This window comes from Parasteatoda tepidariorum, chromosome 7 (genome assembly GCF_982258835.1).
Source record: "Parasteatoda tepidariorum strain Cologne lab strain chromosome 7, Ptep-v5.0, whole genome shotgun sequence".
Lineage (NCBI taxonomy): Eukaryota > Metazoa > Arthropoda > Arachnida > Araneae > Theridiidae > Parasteatoda > Parasteatoda tepidariorum.
This window is the reverse complement of record NC_141761.1, coordinates 76206329-76232178: the sequence shown is the minus strand read 5'-3', so window position 1 is coordinate 76232178 and position 25850 is coordinate 76206329. Positions and strand designations below refer to the sequence as shown.

The following is a 25850-nucleotide window of genomic DNA, read 5'->3' as shown; positions in this document are numbered from 1 at the left end:
TTTATTTGTCTACGAAATATGATACTTCTAAAAAAATTTGAGGTTTTGTTCTTGAGAACTGGTGTTTTTATTTGAATTTTTATCACCTATTTCATTCACGCCATATGGAATTTTTAACATGCATAGCTTTTATTTTTGCTTAAATAATGAAAACTATTCCATGTAGGAAAAAACTTATATTGGACACGTTATTTTGCAATGCAAAAGGTGTTCAAACAGCAAAAATTTTATTATAAATGATAAAAAAAATATATAAAATTATAAAGAGTTTATGAACTGTCCCTTTTTTAAATTTTTAAATCTATCAATATATAGAAAAGAATCTATCTAGAATCTAACATCTGTTAAAATATATTTATATATAAAATGAAGAAATTTGCTGAATAATTTATAAAATTAATTATACGAATCCATAACTAAATCCTCTTGCGCTTATTTCAATATTAACTTATTTTAAGCAGCATAACATTATTATTATATATTAAAAATATTATTAGACACTAAAGTGGAATGTTTATTAATTACTTAAATAAATCCATTAAATTCTATAGTACTCATCTTAAACGTAATCGAAAAATATACTGCTTCCACTTTTTCTAATACATAAAAACAAATATTAACAGTGGAAATAAAAGGGCAATATCTGTAAACAATCACGTTGTATTGCAAACTAAACTAAATGATTTGTCCTCTCATTGCGCCAATGGTGCAGCAGCTTTTTATTCCTCAGTTATTCAAAAATCTATTAGATTACCTAAGTTGTATTTGTAATATAATATATAAAATTTAAAAAAATAGCTTAGTTTCTATTTCATTCTCATTCATTATTATTTTGTAAATAAAAAAAATTCTCTTAGATCTAAATAGCAGAAATAACTGCAAATTTAAAAAATTATTGTTTTGAAGTTAGCCGTGTTTGTAAGATTCTATATTGAACGCAGAAAAAGACACCCGTGTTTCATGCTATTTTCTATAACCTTGAATTTTTGAAATACTTAAAATACTAAGTGCTTTTTTCGACCTAAATTAATTCAAGATAATTTAAAAAAGGTATGAAAAATGTGATTAATAAATTAGATGTGTGTCAAACAGTTAATGAATGTAATTTAGGCAGATGTAAAAGAAAAACTCAGTATGTTTTATAAAAATTCTATTTTGGCCTAAAAGGGGTTAACAATTTAAGTGCGTAAGAGTAAAAAGGTAAGACAAATACTGAAATGGAATGTGTATCCTAGCTTATTGATTATACTTAATAAAGATATTGATGCAATTTCTTATTCGTTAATTTGAAACTAACGATAAAAGCAACTATAACACTATAGTAACAGGAACTGAAAGTAACGATATCATGTTAACAGTGGGATAGAATGAGTTGGAAAATAACATTTGTGACTAGTCAGGTGTAATAATACCTTAGATGATAATGGGTTCGTATGGTTGTGGACCTGTTACAAACACAATATTGCCTTGAGGAAGGTTTTATCCTCACGAACAGCTGCGCAAGTAAATGGGATGCGATCGACAATACCTTTGATTACCTTGATTTCATGTAAATCACCCACACTCCGAGCACAGAGATATCGATTTACCTTAACGGTCGTCCAATTACTGCAGTGAGACATAACACGATGGCTTTCGTGAAATTAGTCGAGGCAAATTTGCTGTCAGTGGGATTTCTCTTTGTACAATGAAGTAAATATCAAGTTCTGTAGCACTTGTGCTTGCCCATAAACTGTGTTCCTACACGTATTATTCCGAATGAAGAACTGGATATGCAGATTATGACTTTCTATGCAAATATTGAAAATTGATATGAGTCGCTTTTAGCAATATGGAAAACAAGGCGACAGATTTTGCTTGATTTTGCTGTGCTATTTTTGGAATTTAAATTTAAAAGAAAAGAAATGTAAGAAAAAGGAAGAAAAAAAACACTTTGAGAAATATTTCCAAAGCAAGATAAGACAGATTTTTCGACTTTTATAATGATTAAAAAAACAGGAATTGTTTTGTTTCTATAAACGTTGTACATTATGAAAAGAAACTGCAAACGTTTTATACAGTGGAAATCAGTTGTCTGAAAAACTATTGTGGACTATTCGAAAAATAATTTAAATGAATTACTGTTATTAAAATTATTTAAAAATCTAGCCAAACGGGAGCACTTTTAATAAAAAAAAAATACTTTATATTAGGGCTAACAAAATCCTGAATTTTTTACACACCTTGTCGTGCTTGTTAGTCTACAAACTCTCGAATTATGAAAATAATGTTAATAATAGAAGTTTATTTAAAAATTATTTTAAGTAAAGAATATTAATAACTACTGGTATTTCTCTAGATTAAACTGCTGATACTAAAATTATTTTAAAAACTAACCTACACTTGTTAAAAGAAAATAATTTAGATCAATGCTCGAAAAATTCTGAACTTTTTAATACCCTTAATGGCATGTTAGTCTGAAAGTTATTTATCTGGAGGGAAACTTTTACATACCGGAATTTTTTCTTCGTTTGCATATTAATGGAACTATATGAATTTAACTATAATTAATCTGCTGAAAATTGACATGAACAACATTTTATCAACACTAACACTTTTATTTTCACATTATTTTTTAATCTTAGCCCGAATCAATAATTTATGTTTGATATCTGATTGCTGATTTCAAACTTCAAATTTAAAGCCTTGTCCGTTTATTTTTCTCTTACAAAACTTTTTTCAAAATAGATTTCATTGTGCAAATAAAAGAAAATCTACTTTCTATTTTTTTAATATTCTGCAAAGATAAATAAAAACAAGACACGAGTAAAAAAATCAGATAAACACTTTAATAAATACCCTTCTTTACAGGGCATGGCAAAGCCTTATCTCAAAATCGTAAAACAGTCCATTCTTTTAAAGATTTCTTTTTCATCATGATGTGTTTTCATTGTTTAAGTTTATGATTTTCTCGAAAACGATTCCTCTTGCACCACATACGGATCTTCGATCTCATGTCTAACCTAGCATCAACAGCCGCATTATTACAAGCATCAACTATTGTTAGTAAAGGGACTGAAAATAGCTCGATGTGAACAAGTGCACTAAACTACTATCGAGGAGGAAAAAATAGCATAGTACTCTTAGAAACGAAACCGCTATATATCGATTTATTGAGAAAAAAAAGTATGGAAAAAAGGCATAAAAAAAGTATGTTAGCTCGATTTCTAGGAGTGAAACTAAAATAAAGCAAAGTACGTTCAGCCGGGGCTTTACGAGCAGATATCACAGCAGTAGTTAGTAAGTTAGGCCTTATCTTTCCCCAATTTTTTTTTTCTGATTTTTTTTCTTCTTCTATTTTAACGACATAGTTAGGGGTTTTATGTCATTACTTTCGATCGTTGAAAATGATTTCCGCCGGGAAAAAGATAATACGAGAAAACCTTTGAAAATTGCTTTGCAAATGCAAGCTCTGGAATGTTCTAAACGACATTAGTTGTTGGGGGTTAATCGGACTTTTCAAAAAACCCTTTTGTTATAGTTCTAACAATAGATGCACCGTTTTGGATACCTAAAGCAATGATGGCATATCTTTTTCTCCCTTTCATTATAAGTTTCCCTTCTATTTCTTTCACAGCAGGATACCCGGACGGCATTTTCATCGAATCTTTAGTTTGTCGTCTGCGTATAACAATAAGCAGAATATTCTTAAATACGATATTTTATTTTCGTTAATGTTTGCATCCCTCCCAAAAATTTAAGATGGAAATGAGAAATATTTCTTGAAGTTGTTCAGAAATATTTATTTATAATAAAATTAAGATGCAAAACTATTGCTGTATAACGTAAATGCTTTTTTCTTTAAATAAGATGAAAATTTCCAGGTTTCAGCATTTAATTTTTGCGACATTCTGTTTAATACTATAACGCAAACACACTCAGATACACGAAAAACATTTGCGATCAATTCTTTTCGCTGTAGAATAAAATGCTAATATTACATGTTTGGATATGAAATGCATTATCAATAATTGAAGCCTATTATAAAGATAAACTAACAAATATTCTTAACTGGTAAAGTCAAAATTTATAAGCAAAGTAATATTAAGTTAGTTCGTCTATCTTGATGAAATAATTGTATGTAGATCGATTTGAAGGCTACGGAATAAAATTTTAACATTCTTCGAAGTAAACTGATTATTCTTTACTAATGATGTTGATAACTTTTTTCCATGAAAAGCTAACATCTGAACAGTTTATACAATCAAGAATCTGTGATAAAAAACTAAGTATATTACGATTTTGATCACATTTTCTTAACAAGCATTTTTCTTATTGTGGCTACACTAAAATTAAATTACGTTGATGTGCTAATTTTCAGGGTTATTCTCATAACTGAGCAGCGGTAAATAAATCAAAAGTGCTGCTTCTAAGGGATGATTATGTGCCTGGGTGTTCTTCAGATAGTACTCAGAATATGAAAGCATGACATTGTCCTCGTGTCACCTGAAAGAACAGAATGAAATTTCTTAAACATAATCAGTGCTGCTTACACGTTGGTCATTCTTTTCGTAACTGCAGCATCCTGTACAGTGAGGCCATCCTCTGCACTCTAACTACTTAATTATTTTGTTCATTAAATGAGAGAAATAGATGACTAATTTTCTAAAAGTGTTCTTTAATTGTAAAATAGAGTAAATTGAATTGTTAAGCCTTACAAATTAAACAGTAAGACAAATCAAAAGTAAAGCAGAATTAAATTTACTATTTTAGGTGGAATACAAAATTAAAATGGATAAATTATAACATGAATTATAAATTATAATATTATTTTGGTAAAATTGTATAGAAATTGAGAAATGAAAGAAAATGTGAAACAAATGTGAAGAAATGTTTTATTACGTATTAGAAAATGCTTCCCTAAACCACCAAATTGGACTAGTGTAATTTTCTGGAGAAATAGTAGAAAACTACTGCGAAAAACTCCTTCCTCGCATCTTTACATACAGTTTTATGTATCATGTTTTATAGATGTATCTTTAATGTATCATAAAATTTAGACATTTCAATGATTTGAAACACATTGATGTTCACAAAACTATTGAATTTATTGTTGAAAATAAAAAAAAAATCATTAAAAAAAACGTAGTACAACAAATATTTAAATAAGTGATATAAGATGTAGCCAAACTATTTTAAATAAACAAAGTTTATTAATATTTTTTAAATATTTAAAATGCTTTCGCTAAATAAAGCCTAAATTTACAGATATAACTGTTTATATTTCTTTCTTTATACTGTTTGTTTAGTTTAACGGAATAATTCGCTGAAATGAACGATTTTATATTTAATGTAACTTATACGACTAATGTTTTCAACATTTGCTCCGTTCTTCCACTTCTAATTCAAACAAAATATTTCAAAATGGAGATTTAATGTGTTAGTTTATAATAATAGACATCATTTATTTGTATACTCACGCATCTCGCATATGATTAATATGATCAGTCTGGAATTTGAATTAAACAAAATTGCAGTGTCATAACTATTATATTAATTTGATATATATTTCGCTCCAAATAATACTTGGATGAACTATAAACTATTACATTAAATACATAGGAAAATGGATGGAAGAATTGAGTTAATTTAGTATTCTTTAATTAAATAGTAATCATCAAATAGATAAATGTTATTTAACTAAATAATATTTAATTTAATCAGGAATAGATTATTAAATTTTTCGCTCTCAATGTTCAAATTTTTCTCAACAATATTAGCTGCTTAGATATTTATTAGTACGCATAACAACTTATTTATTCATTTTTAATTTTTATTATAATTTCACTTTAATTTTAAAACTATTTTGTCACATCAATAAATTATGCGTTAAAATTAAGTCGAGTTTTAATAATTCTTAAAAGTTTAATAATTGCGAAAACTAATATTTAAGTAAAGTAAATATTGAAATTATAAAGAACGGCGGAAATGCTTATTTATGATATAAAAGTATTAATTAAAAGCTCTCTAAAGATGAATTTTTTTAATTGGACTGAATTATAAAATGCTGGGAATAACATCTTTCATCAGGTAAAAAATTTTAATTAAAAAGCTTTAGTACTATCTATTAAAACCAATTCTAGTGTTATCTGGTTGTTGAGCTCAAATATAACGTTTCCATCTTATAAATTGTGCCGCAGTGGACGGATCGTTAAGACACGGCTCCCAGCAGATCACCGAAGTCAAGCATCACTGGGTGCGGTCAGTGCGCGGATGGGTGATCACTTGTATCAGTCTGTGTAGGGCCCGAGGGTGTGCGGTATTGATCCTCGTTAAACTGTTCTACCGTAAAGTGCTCAACTTCTCGTGCAGGTCGTCGGGCTACCGAAGCAGAGGTGCCCTCCCCTCTGCAGAGGATCAAAATTGTGATGGCATGTCTTCGGATCATCCACAGGGATGTTTCCCAGACCGTCGCCAATAGCCCATTGTGCAGCTCTAGTGCGACGTAAATGAACTACAACTACAACTATCTTATAAATTATGATTGCAAAAATAAGTCAATTGCATTATTCTGTCAATTGCACTTCTACACCAATTAAGTTACAGTATACAAAAATAGGCATTAACAGAGTTGTATATCATTCTTGGTATAGTCTGGGTATTTAATCTTGTAATTAATCTATTTTATTCTCCAAAGGTAAGATTTTTTCCATATTTATTTAACAAGACCATATATCGAATTCTCTCGAAATTGGTGGTAGGTACTTTATTTACGTCGCACTAGATCCTCACAATGGACCATTGGCGACGATCTGGGAGACATCCCTGAGAATGATCCGAAGACACTCCATCGCAATTTTTATACTGTTTGATGGCTCATCTGCTTTGGTAGCCCGTCGACCTGCGCACGAAGTCGAGCACTTAAACAATTTAACGAGGACAAATATCGCGCACCCTCGGTCCCTACACAGGATGCATAAAGTGATCATCCAGCTGCTTACTGACCGCAGCCAGTAATGTTTGACTTTGGTGTTCTACTGAGAATCGTATCTTTACGATCAGTTTAATGCAGAGTCTCTCAAAAGTAGAATAAATAAGAAAGGGATAACTAATTCATTTAACGAGGCAGTACTATTTCAGTTTAACCAAAATTAAATCCGCATTATCACATCCAAATTTGAAAATGTTTAGTGATACAACTAATCGATGACCCTCTAAACTCGTCTAAATGACTCTTAAAACAGTTTTGACTAGTTTCAGTACTGGTTGAAACTACTCGATGTAAAATAGTATGCCAATACTTCTGGCTTGATATTATAATTTTAAGTATCTGTTCTGGGATTTTTCAGAATTTAGTTAGGAGAAACTAGTAACATATGTATAGCAAGTGCTTTCCGTATCAATTCCGAATTTGATGGAAATTGGGACAGATAAGTAAAAGGCCCCAGATATATTTAAATGCTGTTAATTTTATGCTGTGCAGAAATATAGAAGGACAATTTATTATAATAAAATAAAAACTGAAATAAAAAGAATGAAATAACAAATTATGTACATAACTGTGCTATTTTAATGCTGCATTTTGCATTAATAATAATTGAGTCATAGTTAACCAAAATATATTTGATTACTGGAAATTACAATATTACTCGGAATAAACAATATTTTCAACAATACAATTAAACTTAAACCTACACGAGCATAGTTAGTGAGCATTTCGTCTAAGCTTATCAAATCCACAGAACCAAAAATATATTCGTCCTTTGTTTCGTGGTATTACTACCCCTGTAATGGTCATATAATCTCGTGATTTTTTTTAATCATATAAAATGATTTGGTTTTTAACCCTTTTACTGATTTCATCTTGAAACGAATTGTATGAAAAGTTTCGGGAAGTATACAGTTAGTACTTCAAACAAGATATTAACATTACTTAGGAAATGTTCAATTTTTACAAAAATCTTTACATGGTGTTTAAATTATTAATTTTAATAAATAGCTATAATCAACAACTAACATAAATGCAATATTTATCTTACCAGAATTATGTATGTGTGTGTCTCCTCTCTCTCTCTTTATATATATATATATATATATATATATATATATATATATATATATATATATATATATATATATATATATATATATATATATATATATAATTATGACATAAATTATATAATTTATGTCATAATTTTTTTACACTATAAAGCTTAAAGCACATATATTATTAACTGTAGGTAAACTGTTGTCATATAGTTGTTAACTGTTAGATTAGTCAATTTAATTTTAAAGCCCTTTTTTATTTTATTTTACTTCTTGTTAGTTTCCTGCTTTTTTTTTTTTTACATTTTAAAATCTTTTATAATTACATAATGATTTGTGTTTTCCAGACTTAGACCAATTATAAAGATTAATTTTTTACTTAGGGTAATTATCCTTTATTCTGAAATGTGTGTCGTGAATCATCAAGTTTCTATTGTAAATTTATTTATTTATTTACTTTATTCACTTTATATATTTATTCTATTCACTTTATTTTTATTTACTTTATTTTTATTTGCTTATGCTTATCTATCTATCTATCTATATATATATATATATAGAATGCACAAGAATATCCCTAATGAGAGTTACGGCCAGCTTGAGGAAAATCATTAAATTATTCTCGTGTGTCTAAAGCAGTTACCTAAAAGGATTGATAGTAAACTTGATTCATTTCGAAACAATGTGATGAATAGTTTGATCAAATTATGCAAATTTCGATGAGATTTTAGAGTTTAAGTTATCACAAAGGATTTAGGGCATTGCATATTCCTGAACTGTTTGCAGTAAGTTATTTATTGGATATTCATATTTATTCCATTCGGAATTGACAGCCACTTCGAATTCCTCTCTTCAATGGGCAGAAGTTTTCGAATATTCACGGGCTTTTTATTTCCGGATATTTATAGATTGAACTTTCAACAAGAAATAGTACTTAGATATTTTAAAACTATTCTTTAAGAAATACTTGCATTTACTCCTCCATCGTTAAAGCGTTTATTCAATTTTTATTCAATTTTAGAATAACTAAAATACATTTTTCATGTTTAAATACACTCAAATACTTCATTCGAAATCATAATGTTACTGGATTTCAAAAATTTTATCAAATAAAAAAAGTAAATAAAAAACTACTGTTAGATAAAAGTATGCATTCAAATTCGAAGTTCGGGATATATCTTATATGCTTAGTTGTATTGTATAATGTTTACTTTTTTTTGCTTTATTTTGAATCTGCATGGAAAAAAAGGTTATGTAAGTTGTATTTTGTTTGTTTCAATTTAAAATTAATTTTAAAAATGTAATGATAACAATATTAATATTTGTTTTTAACTATTTTTAAATCATGCTCGGTCGAAATAATTTAACATTTTTTAAAGCTATATAATAATTCATTATTTAGGTTTTTAGTTGATTATTTCAATGCGATGCAATTATATGATGTTCTTTGTAATTAGAGCTTTTTTATTTACGTTTCAGCTTTGCATTACTTCAATTTTTTACTTCAAACTTAGTTTTTGAGAAAAAATAAAGATTCCTCTTCATATACTAAGATAACTAATATGCTATTTTTTTTAACTTAATTAAAATGCTCTTACCTAAAATTAGGTGAATAAAATAAATTTAGTTCTTCTGAGAGGAAATACATCCTCGCTACATTTCCTAAACTAAATTTTGTTTTTTATTCAACTTAATTTTCGAATTATTATTTAACAGAATTTACATTTGAAAGTTTAAATAAAATAAAATATATTTCTCAAAAGAGAAATGTCTTCTCCATATTTTAAAATATATATTATGTAATTAATTAGACTTTACTTATATGTTCTTTTCATTAAATTTTCATGCGATAGTTTCAATCGAATCAAATATTTATAGTTTCTGAGGGACAAAGAACTTTTTATAGGTTGAGATATGTGATAATATTTATTTAGTGCACGCTCCTATCAGATTCCTTTTTTTGCATGGTGTAATAATTTTCTGCTACTAACTCGAGGTGTAAAAATGAGAGTAAAGTTCACAAAAAATTTGCCTCAATAGCTTTTGATTTAATATTTTGATCTTCTTAAATTCAATTTTAACAGTTCGAGGGAAAGTATTCAAATATGCTAATTTAATATTGCAGAGTACATTTTAAATTATGTAATCAGACACAAAAATGTTCTTTCTCGGAATTAGAAAGATTTTTTACTACAGATATTTGAACGTAAAATTATGGTATAGAGGGTAACTGCTAAATCATAATAAATTTATTCAGAAAAAATAAATTTTTGTGTATGTCGTAACTTAAATTATCGCCTACACAAATTAATCAGCATATTGTAGTTCCCCCCCTTAAACCATTAAGATTGAGTCCTAGTATGGGAAGATTTAAACTATCGATCAAAATTTATCTAGAGTGATTTCTTTTTTTATTTTTTTTGCTCTCTATAAATATTAAAGAGTATGGAAAAGATTCTTAATGAGGAATTATAATTTTCAGAATTAGTTTATATTATGTTTTAGTACATTAAGTCGATGTTGTCAATTAAAGTGTTCAAAAATGTATGTATTTTTAATATCTCATTGCCAGTCCAAGTAGAATTTGTATATATATATATATATATATATATATATTTCACAAAAATTTTGAAATTAACATTTCGTGCGAAAAGGGATTAAGTTTATTCTAAAAATATCATAAGAACATTAATATATTCTATAGATATCATAAGAATTTAAACAAATATTTTCTGTTTCCAGTTGGAAACAATGAACTGCATACTAAAACGTCAAGTGAATGGCCATGAACAAGAACACTAATACATTCACATTTACAAATTTTTGGAAAAAAATTCTTTTATCTTGAAGACCACAAAATAGAGAGCATAAGTTGAGCAGAAAGGAAAGTTTAAAAGCAATCATTTCATTTCGTCTAAACAAACTAATCTTATTTTTTTTCTCAATTATATTTATTAATTTAGGTTGATTTATTTACAATTTAGATCTGAATATTAATTTAAACGAAGATTCATAATAAAAGCAGGAGTGAGATGTCCTATATTTATCGAGTTCAGACAATTATGATTTTTCTTTAATTTTCTAAAATTTTCTTTGATTTTTATAGATTTTTCGATGTTAAGTTAGAATAAAATTAGGTGCAGTGAGTAGGAATAGTGCCTCCAAACATTGTAAAAAAATTGCTGTATACTTGCAATCAGTTTTGGTAATGATATGAAATACATTTTTGAATATAGAACTGTAGTAATCATGCAAAGAATTACATAAAATCGGCAAAATTACAGGTCTTTGAAAGAATTAGCGTGAATGCATTACTGAAAGTGAGCTTCTCTTTTAAACGAAATGTTTTTGCAACAAAGCCATTAAATTTATTCTAATGAAAATTAAAATATGGTTTGTGAGTAAATAAACAAGCAAAAAATGAACAAATAAATATATTAAACTAAAATAGTGAAAAGTAAGTGAAAATATGACTGCACATTCTGTAAAATTTTTCGTTTATCTCTTCACCAAAAATGGTGGTATTAATACACCACTTTTTTTAGTGTATCACATCTAGGAAATGTTCATCAAAGTATTTTAGTGTTCTTTAGTATGTTTAAAATCTATTCTTTTGTCTAAAATTTTATCGAATCAAATTATCTGAATCAATATACTTGTGCAGTAGATTTAATGCATTTAATAACTGAATACATGCATTTTTTATCAGTGTTCTAAAAGAAACTGAAATTAATTTTAGATCAATATGATCTGTATTATTATTCTCTTATCAAAGTGCATTGCATGCGACAAAATACTTAATTTCTCGTTGATATTTACCATAATAAGCAAATTACGATGGATCAGACTGGTGGTTGAAAGCTGCATTAACTTGTCTCAAAACTTGATTAATATTAATTTTATGTTGTGGTCAACATAATTTCCTCGAAAATACATAAATTACTTAAAATAAATTAAATTAGTAAAAACACAAAATTACTTAATATTTTAATGTAATAAAATTACGTAATTATTTTATAATAATATAATTTATGCAATAATTAATAATTATTTTATAATAAAATAGTTACCACATTAAATGTGATAATTATTTTATTTTATTTTACGCTTGTATTTTCATAAGGGGGCCTCGGAGCACTGTTAGTTTTGGCTTCGGCCACTAACAACAGAAAGGCTCCTGTGTGTTACAGGCAGTGCGTCCCCTGATGAAGTACTGTTCTGCAAACACACAATTATATTTTATTTTTATCTATTTTTATTATTAAGTAATTTTGTGTTTTTACTAATTTACAAAATACAGATTTGGTTATAGCTGCACTGTGCGCTTTTCCAATTTGAATTTATGAAGTAAAATGTTCAGTGTTATTTTACCGTCCATTTTTCAATATTTATTAGAAATTTGAATTTGTGTTTGGGTTAAAATAGATTAAATTAACTTCTTAACTATTCCATATCAATTAAAATATTTATTAGTTCATGAGAGTTTCAAAATTAAAAAATGATGATTCTGTAATTTCTCATTAATGAGTATTCTGTAGAAATCTTGGATAATTGGTATCGATAATATTTTTTAAAACCGACAAAATTTTTTAAAATCGACACAATGTCACTCAAAATTATTTGTACTGATCGAAAAACTTTACAAATCTTTTAGCGTAATCCGATTTACGTTGCGTACTTTGGTTCAACAGTTAAGATAGGTAGTTTAATAGAGACAATGTTACAATAAAATAACTTTATCTACTAAACTCATTGAATTAATTTAGCACATGGATGTAACTTTTCAATTGACATTACTTTACTATAGATATTACTTTCGGCTAAGTAGGACATATAATTTAAAAAAAAAATACGCAATGTACAAAATTATTTTATAGATAAAATTTTTGTGATCATTCGACGTTAAAAAGTATTACTTTGGCCCTGTTTTTTTAATTAGAAAAATGGTTTAATTTTTTTTAACATTGGTTAATGTATAAAGAAATTTTTTTAATTGAATAAAATAATAGAAGATCTAGTCAAATGTATATTTTTCTCTAGGGACATTGTATATTGATGATTAAAAATTTATTAAACGTGATTAAAGAGTTAAAATTAAATAATAGTTATTCGTAAATAACAGCCTCATGGTAAGCAAAATAATTAATTTCAGTTATAAAGAATAGCAACTTATTAAATGAAAGGATTAGTTGACAAATAAATAAAAATCCTTATTCATTTTTTTTGCTCATTTTGTCATTTAACTTAAACAAGCCTGTTATGATGGATTAATTTTCTCGAATATTCTTTTCTCACTTGTTTGAAATCGAAAAAGTTACAAATCCAGGAAATTTTTTCTTTCCAGATTGTTCAATATTTATGAGTTTTTATAATTAGTTCCAGCCTAAAGTTTCAATATTTAAGTTTTTGATTCTTAAAGTTTGTTTCATTTCTTCAACTCACTATTTACTGACGGTTGCAATGAGTTGCAATTAATCAAAAAAATTTAAATAGTTAGTAAAGATAGTTTCAAGAATTCCCCTTAAATTCATTTTTCAGAGACGTAAAGCGTCACTCACAAGAAAACTCTGAAAATTTTAACTTGTAAAATCTGTTGAAGAAAAGTAAAAATTAAAGTAATTGCGTAATAATTTTAGTAAATATCTAATTTCAGTTTAATATAAAAGCGTTTATATCATTTGTTAGGAAATGTTCACAATTTATTTTATTTTTATTAATTTCTTCTTCGGTAGGAAACTTATGCTTTTATTTCTTATAAGCTACTTTGTAGCAAAATAGCTCTTCAGATAGCTGAAAACTTTATCCATGACATACAAATAAGATGAGACATATTTTTATTTTTGAGGAATTTTTAAGGTTTATGTTTCAGTCTTTCGGCATTAAGTTTAAAAGGAAAATTTTTTAATTAGAGGAATATTTTCATAAACTTTTGAATTTTATTGAAATTAACAATTAGTTTCGCTAAATTATGTTTTATTTTAAATTGAAAAGCTAACGAACTTTTTAAGTTTAAGCTATATTTATATATATATTTATATAACCACCGTTGAACAGTTGGCAAAATTTTGGGTTTACGACTACTAATGTTCAACTCCGTAGTCCTGTAATTTTGAACATTTCAGAAGACAAGGAAACTCCCTGATCAGTACTCCCAGAGGCATGATTTGCCATGGCAACATGGAGGACTTTGTGACTAGACACATTTAACGTGCGTCAGTCACCATTTACTACCAGGGAATTTTTGGACGCAGCCCACGAAACAAGGAAACTCCTAGATCAAGTATTTGGACAAATCAGCCTTTGTTGTGGACTTCTTGATATGAAATTTATTTGCATTTGTGTTTTATAGATATAAATTTTTCACTGTTTGCACCATTGCAAGGGGATACTTAACTATGATCTTTGACACCATTACCACAGAGACACCATTATTTTATATCAATCCTGTAGTCAGTAGAAACTAGGAGCTGAATTTAAACCTACCTGACATCTCTGAATTTGAAACTTTGTTAACTCATTATACATTGACCAATTGCTAATGCAGTTACGTTGAAAAAACTGAATGGGTCAATGGAGCTTCCAGTAAGGATTACCAACCTCAGGCCCAACTTTTAAAAACTCACTTGCTTGCTTGATTTTTGAAACTTTCTTGATTTTTATTCTTGATTTTTGAAAAAGTCGCATTAGTGTTTACTAAACTACACACTTTTGAGATAAAAAACATCATATAAATATCCTATTACTGCAATTACAGTTTTACGAATCTACATTTTAGGAAATTTGAGATAAAAAATTAATAGATACTATATTAAATCAACAGATAACTATATAATCTGGATTAATATGAATGTCAAGTAATGATAATTTGGTCATATTGCAGTATTCGAATAATTGCTTATAGGTCTTTCTAGGTTTCTGTTGTGAAAATTCTGAGTCAAAAATAAGATACGTGAAAAAATATCATACAATTAAAAAAAAAAACAATTCATTGATATTTACGGGAAATAAATAAACTATTCAATTTATGAATAATTTTATCATTTTCTTCACTACTTAAATGTACAATGTTAGAATTTTCATTTTCAAATTACGGTTAAATAACCGGCAGCAGTCTGTCCACACAATTAACAGTAAAGTTTACGATAAAGAACATTTTTTACCGTTACTGTTTTGAAACCGTAAAAGTAACCAGTTGGTAGTATGGTTAACAAGCCCTGAATACAAAACTACACTGTTTTTTTAACCATTTACAATTAGAATGATTTCAAACCGGACATTGGAGCTAGGTTTTCGCAAGGTAATCGGCATTGGAGTTAGATCGTGGTTGAATTTTGTTTTTTAATGAACCGTGGAATGTGGTTCAATTAATTTATTTGGTTGTTTCACCGATCCTAAGCGATGGGAAATGCAAGAAAATTTTGTGTTAAGCAGCCTTATGATGCTGACATCTGTGCGTGAGGGAAAATATAGTATTCTTATAGTCCAGGGTCACTAATTGGGGAGTGCTTGATACTAAAAACTCTTCATGTATTGAAAGAAATGGAGGAAATATTGTGGTGCCATGCTGGCACTCAAATCCCCCTTCTGTCGGCCATGAGATTGACATATTATCCATTTTGGATATAACATTTAACCAGCTGCAAGGAACTAAGTGGCTTCTTAAGGTGGATTTAGTTGGTGTGATAAAATTCTCGTTCTTTAACCGTGTAAAATGAACGCAGTTAACAAACAGTTTGAATACCATCTTATTTCTGGTTATTAGACAGTAATGTTTAAAATATGATAAAGGAACAGTTGTTATTTAACTGAAATAAATTGTTATTTAACTGTTTTTCCAAAAAATTCTAACAGTAAAAGTAATGCAATAGGTTATTGAAATTATACTTACAACTCGATCACCTAGTTGTCTAATTCGACAGTGAAGGTATGATGGCTTTGAAAGTTGGAAGGTGACATTTCTGTCGGTTGAGTTATCAAAGTAAGGACGAAAGTGTGGGTCATCCCAGTAGGAATTAGGCCTCTGTGGGGGCTCAACGACAGATCCACCGAAACTGCGCTCTGTTCTTCCAAACAAATCGGAATCGTATGCGATATCTGAAAGAAAAATAATATTTTATTACAACAATAGAATTAAAGAAAGACTAATTATCTTATGCAAATTTACTTTTTACTTATTATATTTCTAATTTTATGCAAGATATATTTAGCTTCATATCTATATCTTTTGTTCAAAATTACTGTCTTTATACAAATGTAATAATGACTTGAAATCAAAAAAAATACTTCAAGCATAAATTTTGAGAAAATCATATCCCAATTTGCATTTTTCCCGTTTAACAAAACACATTTTCTAGTGTGGAAGTGATGTTAAAGGTAGAAACTATTCTACCAATTTCTTCCGTTTTATTTCCTCACAATAGTAAGCGAAATGCGAGTTACACGGTAGATCGTGAAATGAAGAATTGAAAGTAAGTGAATAAAAATATTTTCTTCTATTTAGTCTTTAATATTTCAGAGTTGGATAAGATAGAGTAAATAAAATCCGTAAATATGTTCTGATTTTGTGTGGTTTTTAAACACATAAGTGACTTTAAATCAAGAAATGTGTTAAATGGCTTTTTTAAAGAAATATTGCAGATTATTTATTTATTTTAAATTTAAAGCAAGAGCCATCCGTTAAACTATGTGTTAACTCTTTGATTAACAAGTCATTCTTTTATAAAACATGAAAAATGAATTCCCATTTCGAGACAAATAATTTTTCTCAATTTACATCATTCAATTTTATGTAATTATAAAGTAAAATTTTTGACACGAATAAATGCATAATTTTAGAATCATTATTGAAAATCTATAATTAAAATATAAATACTATTTTTACTCATTTACACTTCCTTACTATCAATATAAAATTATTAATTATTCGGATACCATTTCCCTGACTGTCATTTACATGGAAATTCGCATTCGGCTTAGAACGTTTCCTAGTAAAGCAAAACACGATTTCCAATACGAACAGAATGGTTAAGCGAAACACACAGATTTAAAACACACAGATATCTCAATACGTTGAGTTAAAGATACACATTGCATTTTTATCTCAATAATAAAAGCACATTGATTATTAATTATTTTTTTTATATTTGACAATTTAAACAGAGCAAATTGTACCCCATTTTATTCTTAGATATAAATATACTTAAAATGATTAGTAAATATGATAATTAGTTTTCCTTTGAAATTTGATTGAATTTGCAATTCTTTGTAATCTTTGAAGCCATATTTTGTTTTTCAGAAGGACGAAAAAGTTTAAATACATAATGCAACTTCAAGAAATTTTTTTAATCCTAGCATAAAAATATAAAATCAAAAAGGAATAAGGCTTACAGTTAATTTAAATACCCGCTTTTCATTACTGTGTTTGAATGATCTAAAATTATTTGAGGTAAAATCTTATATTTGTCATTTTTGTTTTGTCATTTGTCATCTTTGTCACTTTCGTTTACAAGTTATTATTATTCACTGTTAAAATTTTCTAACTCGTTAACTTATTTTCTGCAACCTGCTTAACATGGTCAAAGAAAAATATAAAAACGAATAAAAACGAATGAAAGGAATAAAACGAATTTTAAAAAAAAAGTTATTTGTTTGTTTCTTATTACAAATGTAACGCTGAGAAAAAATTATGTTCAAAGTTACCATAATACGATAAAATCTACCGTGTTTCTGGCAGTATAGGAACCCCAGAAGCACAGTAATTTTTGGCACATTGGTAATAGTTTTGATAAAATTATCATTAAAAAAACATTTTATAACATGTTTAACTTTGGTAAATGAGGTAAAATTTGTAACTTTAATGGAATACCTTGAAGCATGGTACGTAAACCTTTTATTTGGTAAAATTTACTTTTCATTTACTTTTCAGAATTTCCGTAAAATTGTACCATCTGAGTAGAAAAATTACCACATGAATGATTTAAACACTGTATATTTTGATTTTATTGACCAGAATACTTTTTTGTACTTAAATGTCAATACCATGCAGTATAATGATTTAACCAGATTCTTTTCTCCGTGATTAGTGAGTAAGTGCTATTCTTGAATGTTACTATCGTACTTCTCATAATTTGAATGTTGTCGTACTTCTTATGCCTGGTGACACCAATCAACTTGAATAAAACTGGTACTCAAATATAATTCTTATTAGATTTCAGAAAATTTGCATCCTTATATTTATTGATATATCGTTTCAATCATGAACCAATTTTCCATCGCTTCAATCGTGAACCAAGAAAACAATGTTATAAGCTCTGAATACTTTCTCTCATATGCTTCTAACTAAAATAATATGTCTGAAAATTTACAATTTTTACATTCTTTGCATTAAAATAGCAGGGATGGCAGTGCAAACAATTCAAAATCAACATCGTTTAGATCTTATCTATAGAATACTCATTTTGAAAAAAAAGGAAAAATTTGATAACACATGAGAATCAAAGCTTGAGCAATCTAACTCAATGGCTAAATATTTTATTTTAACCATTTTACGAGCAAACCAAGTAAAATGCAAAATGGAAGAAAAAGAACAATGAAGTTTGGTTTCTTGTATTATAGCAATCACTTATTACATCAATTTGAAATAATTTTAGATAAATTAAGCAAACTGTCATAACTAAATAAAAGTAAGTTTCAAACTGAATGACGTATGGAATCAAAAACGAATTCCAAATTAACAATTCAAAAGGTTTAGCCATACATACTTTTGCCATTGTGTATTATTTTTTTAAAATTCTAGTTCTGTCCTAGGGGGAGTGCTACTTTAAATTTTTTAAAATACAGTTTAATAAAAAAATGTCTAAAACTGCTTTAGGTTCTCTTTACATTTTTTAGGATGTCATTTTACTCTAAGTCAAATACTTCAAAATTTACTTTCTTTTTGGTAGATTTCAACTACGTTAATAAAATCAGAAAAAAACACTTTCTTCTCATCAAACTTGAAAGAAATCATTTCTCATTAACAATAAAATGTCTTCCTATTATACATTTGTTGAACAACCAAGTCGATAAAACGTAAATAACTACAAAGTTGCAGTATCAAATATCACATAAAAAATTTCGTGTTAAAAAATAAATTGAATAACTTCTCTCGAATAGCTTATCGCTTAATCAGTAAGATAAAAACTTCGACTGCAAGCTTTAAAACAATCATTAAAAATGCAGATATGACATCGTTTTCGAAGTCTAACAATGCTCCCAGCGGACCTTATTTGATTATCGTAATATGAAAACAAGGATAAGACTTTTTATTCTTTTGTTTTTATGGAACTTCAGCGTGACACTCTTATTATCTATTGAATAATTAATTTAGCCTCCGGAAAACTTCAAAATGCATGAGTTAATTCCTTTTTTCTCGTTTACTTTATTCTAGTTTACATCAAGATCAGAGAAAACATTAAAGGACCTTTAGAAAAGAAAATTTGAACCTCAACTCAAGTGGAAAGTGAAATGCTCCGATTTTTTTTTCGTTCGCAAGGACTTAATCGAATTGCATATTTATAAATTAGTTTCTGAAGAAATATAATTTCATTTAAAAATTTATGCTATTGAAGGTGCTTCTTTTGTTAGAGGGAAATTATTTGATACAAAATTACGTAAATAATTTGAATTCCTGGAAAATGCGCCAATTAAACTGAGTTAATTATATTTATGCAGTTTTCATTTGGATAAAGAGTGATTTTTTAAAACCTTGTATTACTCTAAATTAAAGCTGAACTGCTAAGGCGTCTGAAATCAAATTTTTAACTTTCTAATTTTTATTAGATTTCATGTTAATTAATGAAAAAAAGGGGAAAATATCAGTAGTAAAATTAAATACTGATTTTCAAAATGTATAATTAGTGTTTTAAATTAATTTATGCCGCAAATTATATTTCAGAAATTAATAGGTATTTAATTATGAAATCATGCCTTAAAAATTTGTTATTTATTTTACTAAGAAATAGTATTTTACTGGTTTTAAAGTGTTTTACCAATCAACTTAATTTAAAGACAGTTGCATTTACGTACAATATAAATATACAGAAATATCTTTCAATAAGAAAGAAAACTGGGTACAGAAAATTTGGCCCTAAAATAGAGATACACCTTATCCAGAGATCAAAAAAATCCTTAAAATATCAAATTTAATGCCTAGCAATAACTAATTAATAGGTATTCACATATGCTCTTATATAGAGAACTAATTTTTCTTAATCACACAATTAATCGTAAAACTATTGTTGCACCCTTTGCTTAATTTGGTCTAACCAGCTATTTTGATGCCCTGTTGTCCCAGACTATCGGAAACTTAGTTTGCATTATAAAATGATAATGTTGATTTTCTTGCAAACTGAAATAAAAAATACGGCTATATAATTAAACACTCTTCACTTTATCTAAGTTTAACAGTTTTCTGAACATTTATCTGTTTTTAATTTTTCTCTATAAAAAAAAGATATAACCTTCTGGATGCTTTTTTATTATATATTTTTTAAACTCTTAAACTAGACTTTTCAATTTCGGAGTTATAAATTATAACATATTTTTCTTCTTTTAATGATACTTTCTGATAGTTTACAAAAATAGGGTGACCAAAAACCTTTCGTCGCACGATTTTGAATGAAAGAGAAAGTAGCCTTTTATTTTTGCACACATTACTTGAGGACTGGCAATAGCAGCAATCCTGGACACTGGGCGATTTCATAATCCAGAATCAGTTAACGATTAGCTCTCGTGCTTGGCATTTTCGTAAATAAACAACAAAAAAAATGATTCTTGACTTTTTTTTAGTTCAGTTAACAAATTTTGAAATAAATAAAAGCTTGTAATTGCAACAAACTACAACAAAGAGACAAATCTCCAAAAAAGAGAGAGAGTCGTTAAAGTTCGCCGAATTAAAAAACTCTTCATACAATATGGATGTTAAGATATTCAAAGAGAGGTAAAGTGAAATTGAACGTTCACAAATTTCCCATGTTTCTTGATGTAAATACAATGTCTGAATATGAAAATATAAATATCTCATGCACGTAAGGAAATAAGAAGAAAAAAATATCAATTATTAGAATAATTATTCCGTTTTCTTTTATTTCTAACGTGATAGAAAAGAAAAGATAGGATTCTTTAGAAATTGGTAAAAGTAGCTTTTTAGTTAAAAATTACATTAAAAATTGATATTCATTTGTACCATGATTAATTAATTAAAAAGTAAAATAATTAGTTATTTTACTCCGAAAAACATAAGTTTGATTCCAGCTATTTAAGTTACAAATTTACTGGTAGATGTAGAAATTTTCTGGGGATAAACTGATCAAACATTTTGTACAGAAATCATTTAAACATGACAATACAGTGTTAAAATTTCTCGGAAAAATGGTTCAACAGCAATTTATTTAATCGTTATTTTACCTTGTTCAAACAAAACAGTGAAATGACCTTAAATAAAATGGTACTCAAACTGTAAACTGTTAAAAAAAATCTGTTTATTTACTGCTTTTACCTCATATGGTTAAGCGACTAAAACCTTACCGCACCAATTAGACCATGACCGGCAAAACAGGGGTTTGAGTCCCAACCTTGACAGCATAATAATTCCTCCATTCCCTTCAACACATGAAGAATTTCCAGTGTCCTGCCCTTTCCAATGCCCATTACCTAATAAGGCCCATAACCTGTTCAGTTAAATTTCTTTTTGACGATAATGAAGTTGTTTATGTTGAAAAAATATATAGTTTTGCATTCATGGTTGGTTAACCATACTAGTTGTAAACAGTTCTAAGACCGTAAAAGTAAAGAAATTTTCCTCACCGTAAACCTTACAGTTAATTGGATGAACATACTGCTGCCGTTATTTAACCACAATTTTATAAGAAAAATTTCAACCCTGTAAGGGTTAAATTTTTAATTAAATCAGACATTAGAAAGATCTGAGTAAAACGTTTATTCGGAGTATTTTTTTTATTTTTTATGAAATACTCTTTTAACTCTGTAAAGTCGTGAGGTTGATATTATTAATCAAAGACGGTTTCTAAGAAACGATAATGCTTAAGGAACGTTCAAAATAGTTTTCTTTGCTTTCCAGCTGTTATCTACTTTCTATGAAGTAGAGCAAAAGAATGGTAAAATAGTCACGCCTTTTTGTTGTTCTTCAGCTGTTCGATCCCAGAATTCCATTTTTTAGTTAAGGAACCATCGATGCCCTATTTACTGTGACAAATTATTTTCATACGTGTCGTTAGCACATGCTTTTAATGTTAGATAAATACAATAATAAGAAAAATGTCGGAGACTAATAAAAAAGATATAAACTTCAGACATTGGAGAGAAACATTGAAATTAAATTTCTGATAAAAGAGTGTTATTCTTTATATGATTAATCATCTCAAAGGAAATAAATTGTTAAAGCATTACCACACTTAACTGGTTTTAGATCTTAGAAGCGCTACAAAGTTTGAAGTTTTAAGTTGCACCCGGAGTAGCATTTCCTAAAAGTATTGCTGAACAAGCATTTGGCGCTACTAAATATTTGAAAACATTCTCTTATTGTAATTTCGATTGACAATTGTATATCGGGAATGAGATTATAAATTAAATAGTGTTTCTCATATTTCATAATATTTAAATGTTGAGCACGAAATTAATACCTTATGTTGAAAAAAAAATGCAAGCTAAAACTGGTTAGTAGTTTCTAGATGTATAAAACATAGTTTTGCTGGTAAGAAAGCAATATTTTATGGCTTGTCAATATTGCTTTCATAAGCAATATTGGTGGTTTCCATAATGCTTTCATAAGTAATTAAGATGTTATCGATTGAAGAATCGCAATAACTGAATAAAAAAAATAAAATTATTTTTATGGAGGCTTTAACTGTGGTATCTTATTCATATTTATAAAAAATATTCAGCTAAAATATTTGTCCATTATATCAATGTAAATGTATACGTAAAATATGTATGTTCTTTTTTATTAATAAAAGATAAAATTATTTTTAGAGACCGATTAAATGAAACGAAACAAATGATAAAACTGTGTCAAACGTTTAACACTTTAGTTGAATTGAAATCTTCCTCTGAAATCTCTTTATAAATTGCGATTTCTTCATCAGTTATAGTTGATTTTCATTCATTTCAATATGTGATTATATTATTATTAGTTGCTCAGATTTTTGTAGTGCTCTGCTTCCTTTTTTCTACTCTTTTTAATTTTTTTTTGTTTTAAGAAATTAAAAAAAAACAGACATTCTTTCTAATATAAGACAAGAATCATTCTTCCATTTTTAATAATTCCATTAATAACATAATTAGTAAGTATTTCCCAATTATGATTTCATATTTAAATTTTTAAATGAGTTTGAACAAAAAATTTAATACTTTAATTTAACTTCTTTTTCTTCTTAGTCTTCTTTTTAAGTTCAAAATTAATTCTCAAATAAAAGCAACAATTTCCTGCTTTACGCATTTAAAAAATAGTATAAAACTAATCTTAAAAACGATTAAGGAATTTCTAAAACACATGTTTAAATGAAATAAAATATATTTCTCTATGTTCTATGCAGTTTATATTTATATAAGTTTTACCGCATACCGCTCTAAAGTTGGGAAAATAAAATGTGGCCTAGAGACGAAAAATGCCTTCCAAATCAGTATAGTGGGTTTTAAAGTCAAATTTATGGTAAAAAATAAACATATAAATTTTATAACTTTAATTTGATATATACATTTAAAAATATAATATTTTCATAAAAACCATAGAATTTTTTTTGTCTCAAAGACGCTTTTAAAAATAAATAACCTTAACTGTAATAGTTTTGCTTACTGTTATGTACTTATTTTTTGTCTGAAAATATTCTGTCAAAAAATGTCTGAAAATTTTTATAAATATCCATGTTCAAAAAAAAATAATAATAGTCAATACCAACCCCTGAAGTACTTTTCTTAAAAATAAATATTTACGTTTTTAATAATGCTGCTCTACATATTACAAATCTATAAAAAATATTCCCTTTCCCTTCAAGCATGCATTTTACAGAAAACAGTTTCTGTTTACTTCAGTTATTTACCTAAAAATAAATTTTCCACGTTGACTACAGCAACATCACTAAAAAGCGAAAAAAACTATTTCATTTATTTTTATTTTCTTTTTTAGAGTGATAAATTGAAAAAATTGTAAGGAAACGCACCTAACAAGGATCATAACAATCCATCTATCTTCAGATTGTTTCTTAGCAGTAAGCGTTTGTTATTTTGACTTTTCCATTTATCACTATTTCGCTTAGTCCGGTTGGGAGTTCCGAAATTCGAAAAATAAATTGATGTAATATTTTGATCCGATAAAGGTATATACTTATTTTTCTCATTTCTGTTTGTGAGCAAAGAACTAAACAGATAAAATAAATTACAGCTTTCATCTTTTAAGTAAATTCGTATTTCACGTGAAAGTTGTCAAATGTTTTTAAGGCAATCTTGTTTGCCACAATGTTATTCAATACCAAGGTGTATTTTATTCAGAAATTATATTTATAAGTGTCAATAAATTGTAATTACAGTGTTTCTTTCAATTATGATTTGAAATGATGTAAGATAGACTGTTGAATTGAAATAAATTGACGGAATCACTGGATAACTGCATTGCAAAAAAAAACTGGATTAAATACAAGCACTTTGGGTGCCCCATCCATGAAATTCGCTTCACCGTAAAATTGATTTTTACCAACATTTTGAGAGTCGGTACTTTTTTCTGCAAATTTTTACAGTGTGAATTTAAATCTTTTCTTGTTTGTTAAAATGCTATTCAATACTTTTGTGATTTTAAATAAGAATTTAGGCTATTAAAATCTTAATAAATTATCGTTATATTCTTCATTCATTTATGATTTAAAATCAAATAACGATGCTTCTTGAAGGTTAAATGAAGAGAAAACACCTACAGGATTGAATTGCTAAATTTTATTATTTTCTTGTTTGTTGAAATATTCAGTTCTTTAGTGATTTTTTATTGAGGATTTCGAGTACATGAATGTCATCAAATTATCAATTTAATTTTTAATTAAATTATAGATTAAAATCATGTGAAGATTATTTTTTTATTTTTTAAATGAAAAGGTACCATTAATTTTAAGTTCTTCTTGTCTGTCCTATAATTCATAATTTCAACAACAGTTTTTTTTTTTTTTTTTGAGAAATTTATATATGTGAATTTCAATAAAGTATATATATGATTTATAATATAATTATAATTTAAAGGCAAATGACAATTATTTTTGATGATTTATACTAAATAATTTTAATTATTACCTGAATGATAATTGACTGTAAAGTTGGCTGACTTAAGTGATATTTAAAATAAACAACTGTGACTTAGCATCGTAACCAACTCTTGATGGAACATTCGTATCTTTTTCAGTAAAAAATATTATTAATTAACGAAACAAACCATAATTAAATTGGCCACTAATTTAATTTAAAACCAGCTTAAATCTAATGAATTAAAGTACAAATAAAATAACTTCATACACTTCAATAAACATCTGATTCTCTTTAATTAAAATAGGGTAAAATCTTACACATCTCCTAAATTGCTCTTTAGTTTCTAGTTTTAAAAGAAAACAACCTGCATAATTTGAAGTCTAGCTCTTTAGGATGTTTGAAATAAAGTAGATTTATAATCAAACACTCAAAAATGATCTTAAATATAAATAAAATAACTTCATGCCTTTTAATAAATACCTGGATTTTCTTAATTGAAATTTGGTTAATTTTTATGCATATCATTTATACCTATTGTT

At 27.3% G+C, this 25850-nt stretch overlaps 1 protein-coding gene across 2 annotated transcripts in view; it reads right to left on the bottom strand.

Moving 5' to 3' along the window:
* The window catches only part of LOC107437999 (hemicentin-2), a 205549-nt gene that overhangs the window by 55484 nt on the left and 124215 nt on the right, over positions 1-25850 (bottom strand). For both annotated transcript variants that reach the window (XM_071183278.2, XM_071183279.2), the window contains exon 2: positions 15917-16122. In XM_071183278.2, coding sequence (XP_071039379.2) covers positions 15917-16122 — 206 coding nt within the window. The remainder of the gene's footprint in view (positions 1-15916; positions 16123-25850) is intronic.